The 17,210-nt window shown below is 42.0% G+C and overlaps 1 protein-coding gene across 2 annotated transcripts in view; it reads left to right on the top strand.

Annotated features, from left to right (window-relative positions):
• The first annotated feature begins 276 nt into the window (after positions 1–276).
• The window catches only part of CRADD (CASP2 and RIPK1 domain containing adaptor with death domain), a 79,291-nt gene continuing 62,357 nt past the window's right edge, over positions 277–17,210 (top strand). The window contains exons 1-2 of one of the 2 annotated variants that reach the window (XM_030960198.1): positions 277–425; positions 3,694–3,999. In XM_030960198.1, the coding sequence (XP_030816058.1) occupies positions 3,702–3,999 (298 nt within the window). In that variant the 5' untranslated portion in view covers positions 277–425; positions 3,694–3,701. Of the gene's footprint in view, positions 426–447; positions 502–3,693; positions 4,000–17,210 lie in introns of those variants that run through there. The other variant, XM_030960199.1, reaches the window with a different exon arrangement.

Genomic DNA, 17,210 nt, shown 5'->3' with positions numbered 1-17,210 from the left:
AGAGACAACCCCTCCCCTCACTAAACACCCCCACCGCCCTGACTCCTGAGAGCGCAGCAGCTCCCCAGAACTCCGGGAAGGGCGCCTCCTTGGCGGAGACACCTCTCGCCCCCGCCCCGGCGGCGGCACCGAGCAGCGGCGGCGGCGGTACCGAGAGCGGCGGCCCCGCCGGGCTCCTTCCCGCGGCCCCTTCCCCAGCCGCGGCTGCTGCCGCCTGGGCCCGGCCGCCCGCAGCTGACATGGCGGCCGCGGGCCCCTCCCGCGCTGGCGGGGCCCGCAGCGGCCGCCCCTCCTCGGCCGGCCCGCAGCAGGGCGGCAGCGGCGGCGGCTTCCGGCCGTGCCCTCCTGCCTTCAACAAAGATGGTGCTCCCCGCGCAAGCTCCGCGGGAAACGGCGCGTCCTGGGTAGCTTCCCGTTCCCCTCGTGTAAGTACGGGGTGGGGGCGGCGGGCGCTCCCCGCACACTGCTCGCTCCCCCGGGCGCTGCCGACGGCTCCACTCGGTTCGGTTCGTCCCGTCCCGTCCCGTCCCGCCCCAGGCGCCGCAGAGGGGGAAGCGGGAGAGCGGTGCCGCGGAGCCGGTCGGGGGCCGGGGCGGGGGCCGGGCTTCGGCGGGGAGGCCGGGCCGGGGCGGCGGGGCCGCCTCCACTGGCGCAGCCGTGCCCGGAGGAAGGCCGGGGGCTGCTGCTGCCTGAGGGGGCTCGGGCCGCCGTGCGGGCAGCTGGCCCTGGCTGTTACCGGAGCAGCAGCTGCCGCTCCTCGGCAGGGAAGACGTTAAAAGCAAAACTTGCTGCTTTTTTTTTTTTTCGCCTTTTTTTCTGGCAGGGTGGGGGATGTCTAACAGTTTTGACCCGTAGGCTTGCTGTGAGTAGCCAGAATAATTCATGGTTAGGCAGGTGAGTGCAGTGGGTGTTCCAGAAAACGGTGAAATGTTTTGGCAAGAAAACTAAGTGAATGTGCCTTTTTAGTGTCAGAAGGGGTTCTTATCACAAGTTTTAGCCCCGTTCATGGACAGTCACTCTGTCAGATCCAGAAAAATGGAAACCTGCTTGTGTTGGTGCGGTGACGAGTCAAGGACTGTGCTCATTCAGCAGGTCGTGGGCTATATTTCTTAAAATTTGCCTTTATAATGGAAAAGGTCCATTTTCAGAAGTATCTGGGGAATGTTTGAGTCATTTGGGTAAATGGGCATCTCATATTTTTCATTTTCTGTAAAATTACTCGACTATATTTAATTGAGAGCTTACTTTGAATCCCTAGATAAGGGCTGTGATTAAAATGAATTTGTTAATTCTGTGTTGCACTAAAACTGTTGCGCTCTGTCCCAACACTGTTACACATCAAAATCCTGATACATTTCCATATCTAGCTGCTTAGTTCCTAACTCAGACATTTGATTCTCACAGTAAACACACACAAAGAAATACTTGATCTTTAAAAAGACCTTAGAAATCAGTATTCCCCATCCTGGAAGTTTACCAGGCCAGTGCCAGGACTTTAAACCCTCAGTTGTGTGTACTCTGCAGTCAGCAAGGCAAAGGCCTTTTGCAGCAGAAATTCTCCCTTCTGATTCCTGGCTTGACAGGTATTTCTCAATGCCCAAAGGTGCAAACCTTTGGTTTGTAAGAGCTTTTTTTTTGAAAATGTTGGCTGCTTTGGTTGGGAAGAAGACGAACTTGTCAAGTTCTGTACAGTCATCCAGCATGTGAGGAGGCTCCTGAATGGGGACTCTTGGGGCCCATTCAGAATGTGAAACACAAAAATTCTGTAATCTCTGGAGCTATTTTCTGCCTGGGTTGAGATGACACCCTCAGAGGTGCTGCTGGATGCCTTTCTTGAACTCTGCAAGTGCTTCTTGAGCTTAAGGGTGTTCTCCTAGAAGGAAGAAGTGGTAGGATATACTGCCTAAATTTTGCTCTAGTCCAGAGATTGCTTTCTGTAGTGCAAAGGTTCTATATGTTGGAGACCAGACTCTTCAGCTTCACCTGTCCAAAAATAGCATCCTAACATCAAGTGGGAAAGTCCAGTTCTCTTTCTTGCCTGCTCTTTTTCCATCTCCTTGCTTGCACTGCCTCAGTCCATGATGGAATTTGATGTTTGAACTGTGCTTGGCAAACTAGCATTTCTTAGGGACACGGGCTGGCATAGCAGTGTTTGATTCCCACATGATTCCTATACAGAAGGTAAGCACCTTGAAATTCACTTCAGTAGATGAGAAATGCACTGGGTAGCCCGGGAAAGATGGAGTCCTCCAGGAAGATGCTTTCCAGCAGTGCTTTTGGCACTTGATGGAAGCATTTTTGGAAAGTGGCTTTGTCAGAGGATGTCACAGACAGGGTTTTCCAGCCTCTCTCTCGTGACACTGCGCTCTTGCGTTCTGTCCAAGGTGCCATTTACCTGCCAGTATGTTCTGTTGGTCACCCTCCTGGATTTTAACAACCAGGCCAACCACACAATCTTTGATGGTGCCCTGGGAGTCAGCAGGCACCTCTGATGGTAAAAAGACCTCATCAGGTTTCATGCAAAAGCTTTGAAAATTCTGTCTCTCCTTGCTTGTATCCTCCAGCTGAACAAAGTAGAGTTTCTGCAAGGTCTAGCAGTTCAAACAGCAGTGTCTAGTTTAATTGTGAGAAACCCTCTTGGTAATAACACACAACACTTGTTGCTATTTTTTTACTTCATTATTTAGTAATGAGAAGGTATTTAATTGTGTTGTCCTGTCATTTTCTTTTTCAAGTGCCATTAATGGGCCCAGGGATATGTTTGTCATTAAGGACTGGGCGAGACACTTTGATTTGGTTTGAAGGTCTGCCATGGACTGCTGACTTGATCTTGGATGAGCTGCCTGGTCTTTCTGGACCCTGATTATTCTTTTGAAGAGTGGCTATAAAATGCATATTTTTCAGTTTTTGTCTAGTCAGAGTGTTAGTCAAGTGAGATGGAAGCTGGCAGAGGGCATCTGATGCCTTCCTGTGAACACATTAGAAGAGAGGGAGAAGAGCTATTTAAGCTAAGGAACAGTTTTGGCAGAAGAAATGCCTATAAATAGAAGGGGATAAATTTGAGGTGGAAATTCAAAGAAAGTTCCTTCTCATCAGAACAGTTGAGTTCCAGAGCTGTCTTCCAGGATGATTCAGGGGTGAGAACGACCTGATACCTAAGGTATGTTTCTACCCCTCTTAAACTTGAATTGCATCTTGTAGGCCAAAGCTATCTGCTGATTCTGTCCCTACTGCTGCTTCTGCCTGGCTGAGATGAATCTGCAGTACTCCTGCTGCTTTTGTAATTGTATCAGTGGTCAGATGTGATATCTCTTTAATTTTGGGGGTTAGGTCTCTTAAGGACTGGCAAATGCTCTAGCTGCCTTTAGTATGGACCTAAACCAGCAGGATTATTTGGCATGGGTTTCACTCCAGCAAAGGACTGGTCTTTGCAATGCCAAATGTTCTATTCCTGTCTAGTATTTCCCAGAAACTGGATCATTTTACCTTGTGAGACAGTGAAATCTGAGTGGAAAGAAGATGATGGGGATCATTAGTAGTTTTGCCAGGTTGGTGATTCTGAATTTGGAGTTTTCTCTGAAAGTTGACAGGTGTCAGACGTCACTTTTGGATGTTCAGATATCACTTCTGGATGTTAAAGGTTGAAGTATTTTAATCTTCACACATTTCCTTACTCCTTTTTGCACACTCTAGGTTGCCAGATGGATCCCAGAGACAAGCAGCTTTTACGCTCCCTGCGCCTGGAGCTCTGCACAGAGGTGCTGGTGGATGGACTCGTTATTCAGTATCTCTACCAAGAAGGGATTCTCACAGACAGTCACGTTCAAGAAATAAAAGCCCAAACCACTAGTCAGAGGAAAACAATGATGCTCCTTGATATTCTCCCCACCAGAGGACCCAAAGCTTTTGATGTGTTCTTGGATTCCTTGCAGGAGTTCCCATGGGTTAAGGACAAGCTGATGCGGAAGCGTAAGGAAATGACAATAGAAGATCCTTCAGGTAAGGCCAGGGTTGCTGTTGCTGCTATTTTGAAGCTTGTTCTCAAGCCATAATTTCAGAAGTATCGAATATACCAGTAATTTCAAGTTATGTGTCATGTAAACTCATGATACCAAGAAAAGGGAACAGCCTTAATTTCCTGGAAGCCGCTCAAACCAGGAAATATTGCAAAGTTTGAGACAAGAGCAGGGCTGAGTTTCAGGAGACAAGGAGACAGCAGGAAAGGCTACCTTGGGAGAGGCTGGGATATAGGAGGACCCATAATCCATTGCCTCAAAGGGAATAGACTATAAAAAGTAATTTTGACTAGCTGCAGAATAGTGTCTTTGCCATCCATATCAAATATTGTTTCATTTATGTATTTTTTACAGTGGTTTGTTCCTGAATCATTTATCTTTACAGAGTTTTTATTTGTTTACTTTTATTATGATTTTAATGTAATTTTGATTTAGCAGTATATGCTAATTTAGATTTATTTAGTTTAGTGGAGTGCAAATATCTAGGATCATTACTTGCAAAATTATTAGTTTTTGCTTATTTTTAAAACAAATTTAGGAGCTAACTGATTATTTAGTATAATCTCTGGCTTTTTGGCATTTAAATGTACTTCTAAAACTAGTTTTCTAGACTTGATCTTTGTTCTGATGTGATTTCTTTACCAGTCTATGCATGCAATTGCTGAGCTGTTTTGAAGTCAAGACAATTGCTTTAAATGCACATTTCTTGTCCCAGATTCTGGCAGCATGCACTGGCTGCTAACCTCATGTTACCAGCAAGGTAGTGAAATAGTCCTTACTTGGGAACATTTTTTCCAAGGAGTCTGATTAATGTTTCCCCAAGCCCTTCCCTCCTGCTGTACCCCCATTTGAGTGTGGTCATACATATTTTGATGCACATGACATGTGATTTTTCCAGTGTCAGTGTGCTTTGCGTGAGACTGAAAGCCTGGGAAGAAGGGTGGCTAAGACCTGTTGACCATCATGTTCATCTGCGTCTCAGTTAGCTGCATGTTCAAGAACATTTTGTCACGATCTGCTGGACAAATCTGAGGTTATCTTACCTTAGGACATTTTTAATGGAATATTCTGACAGCTGGTCTTTCTGTTGGTCTCTGTGTACGTTGCTGTGTGTGTGCTTGGAAACGAGTAAATAATTTTCAAAATTTGGGAATAAACGTCCTATGCTGCCTAAAAGTTCTCAGCATATTGCAAACTATGACATTGAGTGTGTTGGAAAAGCCTTGCTCACTTAAATACTGTCATGCTAGTGCTCTTTATTTGCCTTACAAATCAGCCTCTTTATTTGATAATTGCTGCTTAAGCTGCTGAATAACCTTATGTGTGTTTCAGACATACACAGCCATTAAATGCAGTCAGGATCATGTAGTTTGTTACTGAAAAAATTGTTACCAATTTTTGTCCTTTGAATTGTTTTGTGGATTGCTTGTTCCTGCTCTTGATCACTTCTGACTAGTCTGCTGGATTTCTGCATATCAGGTTCTCTGGTTTTGAGTGGGCTGACAGTACTTGATAGTCCTATTGCCAAATTTTGTGTGTTAATTAGAAAAGGCTTCCAGGTTAGATCAAAGGTTACTGTTATTTTTATGTGGGCAATACAGAGAGTAAGAACAGGATAGCAGGCAGAAAGTCAAGTTTGTTTTAATATTTAGGCATGTTCTTTAGAAACATAAGAAAGAGAGCACCATCTGTGCCCTCATAAATGCTGAGTGTGCCCTGGAATGAACTGGAAACTATGGTGGCAGCATCAGGGCTGATTACATGCAAGAAAATGTGGTTTGGGATAAAAAGCTTTGCTTTGCATTCTAACAACAGACTTGGAAGCTTTTGTCTTGGCGGAGTACATGAACATATGCTTAGCCTTAAGCATGGAAAGAGCCATTGGCTCTAATAAAACTATAAGCACATTTAAAATTGTGTTCTCTAGTGCCATGCTAGATAACTAACTTCTGCCTTATTGGAAACTCCTCTTCTAACTGATTATTTGTCAATGGTAATTTGTTTTAAAGAAGCCATTTGTGGTGAAAAAGTTTGCCACATATACACTATTCTTCTTTTAGACCCTAAAACTTTTAAAATTCCCCAGATTTTAATTTTTTTTTTCCTTTGGATCATACATACTATGGAAATGGAATGCTTTCTGTTCACTTGCTTATGGTCAATTAAGATTCTGTTAAGGGAAATATCCTCTGTTTTTACAGACCCTTTTGTAGGACTAAGGAGTGGTAGTAAATTGATCCTTGATGGAAGGTTTTATTTTCATCTTTTGGTCCTCTGAGGTTACACGTAGGATTTTTAAAGTTAGTAATTAAATAGACGATTGGATTATGTCTGCCTGAACCTAAAAACTGGGATGTACACAGTGATTTTTTTATAGGCCTTTGAATTATTTTGCATTTTATTCAAAGAGATCAGGCTTTCTATCCTTCCTACAGCTGAGAAGTATAGTTGGTTAAAGAAAATTACAACCATAATTATTTAGAATCTTATAGTTTATTTTCTTTTCCTAGTAAAAAACAAGCCCAAACCAACAAATCAAACAAACAGCAATTTCAGAAGAAAAATATTTTTGTTGATATTGTATAAATATGATCTGGTGGACCAAGCAACTGCAAAATGGAAGGCAAAGTCTGAGATCTAGGCAAGATGCTGCCACTGACTCATTGTGAATCTTTGAGCAAATTCTTTCAAGGCAATGGATTTATTGATTCCCAAGTTGTGTAACTCAGTGTAATGTTCATGGAACAGCATAGAGTAGAACTGTAAATTGGCCCAGGATTCAATCCAGACTATCCTGTTTGGCTGCTTGCAAATAAATGAATTTTAAAACCTCTGATATCCTGAGTTTTGTTGCTGAATGTCAGTTGACTTAAAAATAATAGTTCTGTATACTGTCATCTGATGTAGTTCCATTGAACACAGAAGACCTTAATCCTGCAGAGCACAAGGAATAGTTTTTCCATGAGAATCAGGAGGGTGATGTGCAGGCAGGTAGGGCCACTTGCATCTGTGTAACTGAAGCAAAGAGACCCAAGATTTCTTCCCCTTGCTTGTTTACTTCATGCAAGGACAGCCTGTTGTCTAGGGTCCCCTTCCTCATAAGGGGACCCTCATTCCTTTTTCATAAGCTGGCAAAAGCATAGTTGTAAAACTCCAAAATCTCAAGAAGGGAATTTAAAGTCATGTGCTTTTGGAGGTAAGTATGACTTGAATTGATTTAAAGGTGATAGGGTATCTTTCTGGCTTGTATAACAACCTGTGATAAGCCAGTTCACCCTGTCAGAGTGGCATTGCAAGACTTAATCATTATAAACATCAACCACAGCATGAGTTTCTGGTTTTGAAGATCAAAACTTCTGCCATAGTAAGAGTTAACAAAAGTAATGTGTGTCTGTTTCATTGGGAAATGACTGTTCTGGTTTTTCTGCCCTAGTTTGGATAGCTTTATGCCTTTGTCAGGAGCATAAATCTTCAATATAGTCTTATAATTCCTATGAAAAACTACAGCTGTTGGCAACAGAATTCCCCTCTTTCTAGGAACAGCAAACAGCAACAGTTACCCAATATATTTTGCACTGAGTATAAAAAAAAGACAAGTTTTGATGGTGTTTGTTTATTGGATTGTTTTTCTAATCTCTCTCTGTTTGGGAATTTCTCAGCCCAAGTATTATATTTCTCTCCATAATACATGTGCTGTAAAATAATTTACTTCTAAAAGTGTTAGTACTGCACCTCTTTGTAGTATAGATGACTTCTTCATTCCACAGGAAATTGCAGCATACTGAGAACAAAAAAGTGAGATATGGTGTTTGCCAAAGGAATCCTGGAGCAGCTGCTTCTATCTGGCAAATGTTAGTGAATTTAGGGCATCAGAATTGCCATGGGAAAGCTGTACTTTCACAACTAGGCAGGGAATATTTTCTAATGCATAATTTTGTTGTGGTACCTAGTAAACATTAGCGTCCTGCTAGACTTGGGTGTTCATTTGAACAAATTTTAGTCTGGTTGAGCTTTTTCCCTGGATGTGTGGGGAGTGTGTGTTGTCGTATAGCTGTAGAAAGCTTCATGTTGTGTAACCCTTTGGATGAGGCACGCAGATACAAAGCAAAGCAAAACATGTACATATCCCAAGAAAGCCAGACGTCCCTCCATCCTCTCCCAGATTTCCCAAAGTTTTTTCCAGCAGCTGGGTTGTGGATTTCTAAGAATTTGGATTGAAATGCAAAAGCATTAGTACATAATTTTAGTATCTCTTCTTACCTTTTGTTGGCTGCTTCCTGCCTTCTTCCTATCCTTCTTCCTCTCCCATCTAATGCAGTAAGGAAACAGCCTGATCTCTTGCCTTTTCCATTTAGATTTCAGATAGGAAAAGCAGCTAAGGAATCCCTTTTCTCTCTCTAAAGTGGTGGACAGAAGACTGTAGTTTTTTTCTCTTCTTCTCTTCCCCTTCCCTCTTTTGTACAGTCTAGTGGCAGAAGGGGGAGTTTCCTCCCATGTATGTCTGAAGGAAAGGGATGGGCTTAGCAGCCTTGGCCTCACTTGGTTGACCTGGAGATGAAGGAATGCCCTTGTGCCACATTCTAATGCCTGGAGGCTACAGGAAATGTTCTCTGGTTATCTGGAGCAGTTCAAAGGCATCCTCATAGGAGAATTTCCCAAACTCTTTTCCACATTCCCATCTCCCCTGAAAATCGGGTGTTACATTTATGGCTTTGGCTGTGTTCCTGACCGCAGCGAGATCTGTGAAGTCTGGCAGTAAAGGTTTGTGCACACACTCAATATGAACCGTATGCATCACAACATGGGCAAGTCATTGACATCTCTGGTACTATGGAGCATTCTGTGTATGTATTTTTGGTTTAATGTGTGTATAGATTTTTTTTTCCTTTTTTTTCTTTCAATTTAAGTAGTATCTGCTTGCTTTCTTTTTTTGTCATGTTCATAAGTAGCTGGCTTTATGCTGCTTATATCTTACTTTTTTACTTTGAGAAGCCTGAATCTTAGGCATCAGTGTTAGGAAGTCTTGTTTCCAGCCTCAAGCAGTTTCTTTCAGGTAAGTTAATGGAAAGATCTACCCATACTTGGTGTTGTACTCAGTAACATAAATATGTGAGGCTAATAATATAGATATAATAAAACATATAGACCTGGAAGCAAGAAAGGAGTGAGTTCTGGCACGAGAGATGTTTAGACCAGCTGTGCTAAATCAACTACTCTTAACCAGTGCCACTAAGAGAAAACAATGGGTAACTGGTATTGAAGACTCCCTGGTGTAGGAAGTGGAGACATCCATGTGCTGACCAGACTTGATGCCTTCCAAAGTTTCCTGTTTCCCAAAGGACTGGATCACAAAGGTTGCCAAGACCTGGCCAATCATTAGACTTTGCTGCTCTCTCATATTGTTAAAATACTTCAGCAGATTAAAGATGACTGTAGGGCTCAGTGATCTCATATGAAGAGATTGATTCCAAGCAGTGTTCTCCACAAATCCACGGAGCTGGATGGGATATATCTGAGGGAGCCAGACTATGTCTCTGAGAGGCTGTTTTCTGTCATGTTTGGTAGGGTGTGGTAAGCCAAATGCACAAAATGCAGTAAAGTAACAGGGAACAGCCACCTTGGGTACACCACAGGTAAACCAAGCTTAACCAGCTTGATTCTTGCCTTCTATAATAAAACAGCTGCCTCTGTGAATGACAGCAGCAGATTTCATTTAATTGACTTCAGCAAGGCTTTCAGCACACTCTCATAGCATTCTTGTGGCTAGCTGGGAGGTATGGACTGAATGGGTGCCCTGCACAGGGGTTGAAAGGTTGGACCACTGGTCTGAGAGGATCGTGGTTGCAGCTTCGATGTCCATCTAACTGGTGGCTAATCAGGAGTTATGTTTGTCAGGGCTGATAGTGGGGCAAATCTTTGTCAGAGATCTGAGTGATGGGAGTCACTACATCTTCAGGATGTTTGTAGGTGAATTAGCTTTGTTTGCTCACTTGTCACTTAGTGTTTCATGACCTTCTGAATGGTGCCTGAAGCTGGAAAACAGGATGCTCCGTACCTTGGGGATAATTGGACACGGGAGAGTGGGACTGCCTCTCAGAGGGACCCCAGCAAGCTGGATGAATGGGCCAGCAAGAGCCTCATGATGTTCAGGAAAGGAAGTGTGAAGTCCTGCACCTGGGATACAAAATTCCCACAAAATAACACAAGATGAGCACTGTCTGGCCAGTTGCAGATGTAGATTAAAAATGATGGTTGTCTTGATGGACAGCAGGTATAATGATGAAGACTAACCACACACTAACCTCTGTCAGCAAGAGCAAAGCCAGCAAGCAGGCTGAGGGAAGTGATTATTCCCCTATACTTGGTATGAGAAGGTTGTATTTAAAATACTCTGTCTAGCTTCACACCACCAGCACAAGGGAAAGATTGATAAACTAGAGTCCTGTGGAGCTCTACTGAAGTGGTTAGCTCAATGTAAGCTACGGGGAAAGGCTGAAACGACTGAGTTTGTTCTTGGAGGATAGAAGGCCAAGCTGATTCAGGAAACATGGAGTCAGACACTTCCTGTGGGTGTGTTGCAAAAGGAAAAGAAGTGGCAGCCACAAGTTGTAGTGAGGGAAAGTGTGATTGAATCAAATTTTTAAAATTCACATGACAGTTAAGCACAGACCATGAGAGTTTGCAGACCAAGTAGGACTGCCCAAAGAGGATTTGGAATCTCCATCCTCAGAGACATCTAACACTCAACAAGACCTTGAGCTGTGGGGGGATAGAATGTAAGAACATAAAGATAGTGCAGAAGGCAATCTCACCCCTGAGCAGTTGCAGCTGTACTAATCACCAAAGATTAGGAACAGGCCTGCCCTTAATGGGCCACACCTGTGTCCAGTGAGGATGAGTGCTACAAAAGAGTGGGTTAGCTGGGTGAGGAGAGTATTGGGGTTTGTTGTCTGTACTGAGAAGAAGGAGTCAGTGCTGTGAGGAGATGCCCATGAGAAATCACCAAGAAGGTGTGGAACTTTTGCACTAAGATGACAACATTGTGCAACCTGATCAGACCTTGAAACTGGCCTTACTCTGAGGTTGGACTAGATGACCTCCAAAAGTCCCTCCCAACCTGATTTTTTCTGCAAGTGATTTGTAACTTTGGTATCAAACTCTCTGAGCTCAGTATATGGGATTTTATTCCAAATACAACCCCTGCTGACACGGGGTACTCTGTATGTGTATGTGTGACTTCAAGTTCAGATTAGGAATCTGTTTTTTAAGTGAATGGGAGTGTTTGAATTAGATTTCTTTCAGGTGTATCTAAACTGGAAATGGTCTCTGGGTCCATAGGACCAGACTAGAACCAGTTAGAGGTGGAACATTCCAGCTGTGTGTAGTCTGAACACCACATCCTCAGCATAATCTGTATGTGTAACTACTCTTCTATTGCTCTGTACTGCCTGCTGATACAGATGTAGCCTTCTCTGGCAAGGGAATGAGATGTTTTTGTCCATTAATGGAACCTGCCCTCTTGGAATCCTTTCTTCCCAGAATTCTGTATTCATGCATCCATATAGATGTAGACGAGCATCATATCAGGGATGCAGCAGCATGCAAATAAATGCTTTTTTTTTTCTCTCTGATTATTTAAGTATCTCTATTTCCCAGAATTTATAGTACCGTTTCTCATCTTGGAGTATGTCCATTCCAAATGGCTTACAGAGTTCACTACCTGTAGTTTTCCATTAGACAAAATGCCTTAATTCTCTGTCAATATTTCTTAATATGATAAAATTGTGCCCATGTTTTATATTTCTAAAAACATGCATAGATGCAATCCTCTATGATCCTTGAGATCTTTTGTTAGTTGTTGCCAACATCCCACAGTTGGTCTTGTTTGCAGCCATTGAAGAAGCTCTGTATAGATAGTGATAATTGTTTTCTGGAGCAGACTGGAAACTTTCTTTTAAGGACTTGATCCTGCAGCTTGATAAAGCCACTTGTAAGCATAAAAAAAGAAAATGCAGTTATTATTTTTGCATTATGTCATCAATATAGGCATTCTGTCAATACTAATTAATGGTTCTTGTGGCCTGTAGATACATGCTAATATGTGTTCCAGAGTAAGTGAGATTTTCTACTTAAGATTGTCTAGCCTTATTTTTATGACTTTTTTTCTTTATTAATATTCTCCTTCATAGCTGAGCAGCTCCTCTTTTAGCGCCTTCACTGTTGCCTTGTAGTGTCATCTGAAAATGTTTAATTTTTATATTTTTATTGGACAGGAAAATCTATTGTCTTTCATAAATTTAGTCTGTGCATGCTATTTGAAAACCAACCGAGCAGACAACATATTCACCTTAACTTATCTGGGTTGTGGAGGCTGCATAACTTCCCAAAGTCAGTAAAAATGCTAAGTAGCATCTCTCAGTAAAAGTCTTGACTCCAGTGAAGTCAGAGGCCATACTCTTGTTGACCAGAGCAGGACAAAGGCCTTGCCACTGATGACTAAAATGTTCTCTTGGGTGAAAGAACGGGTGCTATGTTGTCTTCCCTGCAGTGACATGGCAGCATGACTTGACCTTCAAAGAAAAATAACTTCCACATCTGCAAAGCTGTTACTAGTTTAGACTCCACGCTCTTTTTGTCTGTCAGCTGAGAATATCAGCAGTGGTGTGACTTAATTCTCACCAGGAAATGTCACTTGTATGGCAAAGGTCAGGAGGTTCCTCTAGGATACAGTTAATTACACATGGTTAGTGCATCTTGAAGCCCTCCCTGCACTGCCATATGCAACTAAGTTTTCATTCCATATCTGTTTGCAGTCATGTATTTGTTTATGTGAGGGAGAAATAGAGCACCCATATATCATTCATTACCTCTAAGTGATACTGTTTACCTTGTTAGGACATTTATTGTTTTGTATACAAGACTTTTAAAGCCAATTTTTATCTGCTTGGCAATTGTGTAAACGGAAAACCAATATTGTTGCTTCTTTTTCCCATTAGGCCATTGTTTCAGTATAACATCAGAGGTTTTCTTCTTCCTTCTCTTGCTTTTTCTGTGAATAAATTTGTTGATGCTAATTAATGTCCCTTGTGCCCCTCAGATACACACTAACACATGCTCCAGAGTACCTGAGAAAACTTGTAACTGAGTAATTCTTTCTTGGGAGTGAGAAAACCTGTTGATGTATTGGTGAGTTGTACATGTGTTTTGACTATCTCCACTGGTGCAAACTGAAGTGAAGTTTCAGTGTTCCTTCCAATTTACATTTAGAGAAGGAGCCAATTTGATTCATGCTATAAGGTTTGTATGTGCAGGAAATAAGCATTAATGCACTGGATCAAGGTAAATAAATCCATACCAGTGCACTACTTCTTCTGTCAGCCTTCTTAATCTTACTGTTTCATCGTTTTGCCTGAGATGTTCAAAAGTACTCATCATTAACCCAAGCTCACTCAACCCTTCTCCTGTCAAGATCAAGGGTAAGCTCCCCTTGGTTTAGAGAAGGCAGTTTTAGTCCTGTGCATATGCTTTGAAAGATCTTAGCTTTCATTTGTAGTTAATGATATGTTGAGTTTTTTAACAAACAGTCTATTTGAGTTTTTGATTTTTGTAATAAAATATATGCTAGGAATGAGTAAAAGGACTTCAACAGATGAAGGGCTGTCTAAGCCCCTTGCCAGCCCCAGAGATCTCTGGCTGGCTCTTGTGGCAGGTAGGCTCCCTCCACAGGCAGGATGTGCTGCCTTTAAGCAGGGGCATAGGAGTCCTCGGCAAAGTAACCACTGAGAAAGAAAAGCTGGAATGAAAAGGAAAGCCAGTACTTTTTAGAATCTCTATGCAAAGAATATATTTATTTAACTATGATTTTATTCACTGTAGGCAATGGCTTTGTTTGCTCAGCTTTTGAAACGGACGTGTCCTTTATTCATACTCCTCTTCCATTTAATTAAAAAGTCGTTAATTTCCCTGTGATCCAGTTCTGCTACATCCCACATAAGATTAGTTTAATATCCATATTCTTGACCAGTGATTGCTGCAGTTAGGGTGGCAGAACACTCTTACATCATCCCCTTGGTTAATGTACTCCTGGTGGATCCGCACTGGTGCACTGCAGTTCTTGCTGTCAGGGCACCCCAGACACTGCAGAGGCTCTTTGGGCAGGTCCCAGGCATGTGCCAAGCAGTGTAGTGCCTCATCACTGCTGGTGGGTGCACAGCCAGGCCTTTCTCTGGCCATTTCATCCACGGTGCTGAGCCCTGTGGGTGTTTGCAGCACACTCCTGGCAGATAGGGCTATGTCCTGCCAGCTCCTGGCAGCGAGGTGCAGCTCTTCACATGGAATAGTGTCATGTTGTATCACCCCACAGTGTTAACAGGTAGGATACCCCCTTGTGACTTAATGTCTTAGACACTTCCCTGATAAGCTCATCTATGGTTTATATAAGCAGTGCCCCCTCAGCTGTGTTTGTAAATATTTTGTAGAGGCATAGCTCCAAGAGAGCTCATATATTGACGTTTGAGTAGAATAAAGTCCTTTCCAGTAACTGAAAGAACTTTTTTAAGTCCTAGAAAGAGGGCTTGAGTTCCTCTCCTTTTTTCACCTGGGCTAATTAAGGCTGCTTCTGAGTTGGTGTGCTGGCCTTTGTGAATCCTCTCCTTAATTCCCCAAAGTTTCCTCAGACATTGTGCATGGATTTCAGCAAAATAATTTGTACCTGTTCTGGGGTAAGGGGATTGAAGATAAACCTGTGTCTCTGCCTTGTACCTGAATGGAGTAGAATTGATCCTGTAACTAAGTCTTGCTGGCATTTATCATTGTTTGTGTTTCATTCATCCCAGTTCTCATACATAGCAACGTTAAATGGGTCTTTAAGTTGTTTAACTGAGTGCAACACTCCTTTTCCTCTGCAGAGGGTAGATACACACACTTCACTCGTCTCTTTAAAGTTGTTATGTTAGAGATTGTGTGGCTTCAAAGGGGTCAAATATAGAAGAAGAAATGAGTAATACCAATGTCTATTGTTTATTAAAAGGCTGTTACCATGCTTATGTTGAGATAACATAAAGTTGTCCAGCTCCTGGTATGGCACTACATTGATCTGATACCTTGCACAAGACAAAGTCCTGAAAGGAGCTCCTCAATCTCCAGAAGGCAATAGTCATCTTGCATGCTGTCCATATTCCAGTTAGTGGAAGCATGTGCCCTGCTAAAATTTAATTGGAATAGCTAATTTTAGAGATCTGAGTTAATATATTTGTATTGTCAGACTCGACCTGCAAACATTTGTTTGTGTGACTGTATGCTTGTTAGCATGCTCATTGGCCTCAGTGGGATTACTTGCTCCAAGTTTGCTTTAATTATCCACAGGATTGGGCTATAATGTGTGTATAAACAGAGTCTGTAGGAGTGAAACCAACTGTGCTTCCACGGAAGGAAGCACAGGGAGTCCAGGGGAATATTACAGGGTTGTATGTATCTTGTTTGGGTTCTGTTAGCATTTTTCTTTTGTTTTGCAATTTTCCACCTACAGTAGAGTAAAAAATAAACATCAAGTCATTTAGAGAAACAGTGTGGTGCCTTTCTATTCAGACTAATATCATGAAGCATTGGAGTGTAACTCTGCTGTTCACTTGAGTGTTGTGTTCTAGCCTGCTGCATGACAAGGTGTTTTCCTGGCTAATGCTGATCAGAGGCATTCCTAGTGTGATTAAATGTTCACTCCAGTGTTCATTTTGCCATTGGTGTGTGCACCCTTTTACAAAATTCTTGGCATACCAGGCTCTGATTTAGAGAATTTCTCCCTGGCTTTTTGTTTGGTTTTTGTTTTGTTTTGTTTTTGTTTTTTCCCACAAAGCCAGATATGAAGGGAACTGTGATTTACTGCCTTGAACTTATGATTTAACAGCTTTTGCTTTCACTGCTCAATAGCTCATACACTTGGTAAAATTCCTCCTGTATCAGAGTATTTTTGTTGTCTGATTAAAAAGGCATTGTTCTGGGGTTTCCTTTTCTTCTTCTGTATGCACAAATATATTGTTCCTTCCAATTCCAAAGCTCTTTGACAAGTGCTGAAATTACTTAGGGACTTGCAGAAAAATAATCTTGATAACTATAGCAACAGTAATCCCATGACTTTCTCTGTAACTCTTCTGTGTTTAAATTACCTGTAGGTGTTAGGAAACTAACAGAACTAGCTTTTTGCTTTTGTGTATAAGCCTTTTGCATAGATCGTGGATTGTGTGTATTTGTTAGTGTCTAGCTCTGGTAATAGTACTCCTCAAGACAGAGTACACTAACTACATCTTGGTTTTTCAACTTCAGCATGCTTTTGTTAAATATGATCAGATATTGGGTAAGTTTTGCCTGTGAATCTTCAGAGCTCTAAGATGAAGAAATATATAGAATGTCTGTCTTGATACTGTTTTCATGCCTACTGATTCCTCCTGGTAGGGTTATGAATTATTTGTGCAATCATCATTCCTAGTACTTCTTGTACTAAATAGTATGCTGCCTACTTAAAATTGCAAACTGTCCCATTTATGTACATACAGACAAACACTGTTTTTGTGCGTTGTCTTTAACTCATAGGTTCATTCTGGGACAATTGTCATGTCAGCAGCATCATCTGGGATACACGTATCCACACAAGCCTAGAGCTCTTCAGACTTCATCACTGTCTTGCATTACTGACTGTGGGTTAATTATGAACTCTTTCCACACATGGCTGGAAAATACCAGAAATCCCGGAATTTGGGATCTAATAACTTTAATTAATTAATCCTGGAGCATCAAAGCATGCCTGTTCTTGGTGGGAAGAGGAAGGTAGAGATTCTGTACTTCCAGGCATTAATTACCCTTCTGATCTGGCACCAGCATACATTTGTACACCTCTCAGATACATACCAATAAACAAAATCATTTTCTCCTGTTCTGTGCTGTAAGTGTAGCTTTTTGCTTTTATTATTGCTCAGTTCCTGTTGACTCTATGAGCTGTTGCCACAACCCTTTTTCTTCCTGTAGAGCTATCACTATTTAGTTACTCAAACTCCTAATTTAATCTGTGCATCAAGAAAAGCATTTATATCATCATGTTAAAAATGAAGAGCTACTCACTGAATAGGTTAGGTCTTGTGCTTTATTGAGTAAACTAAAATGGGAGCAGGATATAAAATCCTATACCCCTTTACATGAATGCCT

Source organism: Camarhynchus parvulus, chromosome 1A (genome assembly GCF_901933205.1).
Source record: "Camarhynchus parvulus chromosome 1A, STF_HiC, whole genome shotgun sequence".
Taxonomy (NCBI): Eukaryota; Metazoa; Chordata; class Aves; order Passeriformes; family Thraupidae; genus Camarhynchus; species Camarhynchus parvulus.
This window is presented reverse-complemented; position numbering and strand designations above follow the sequence as displayed.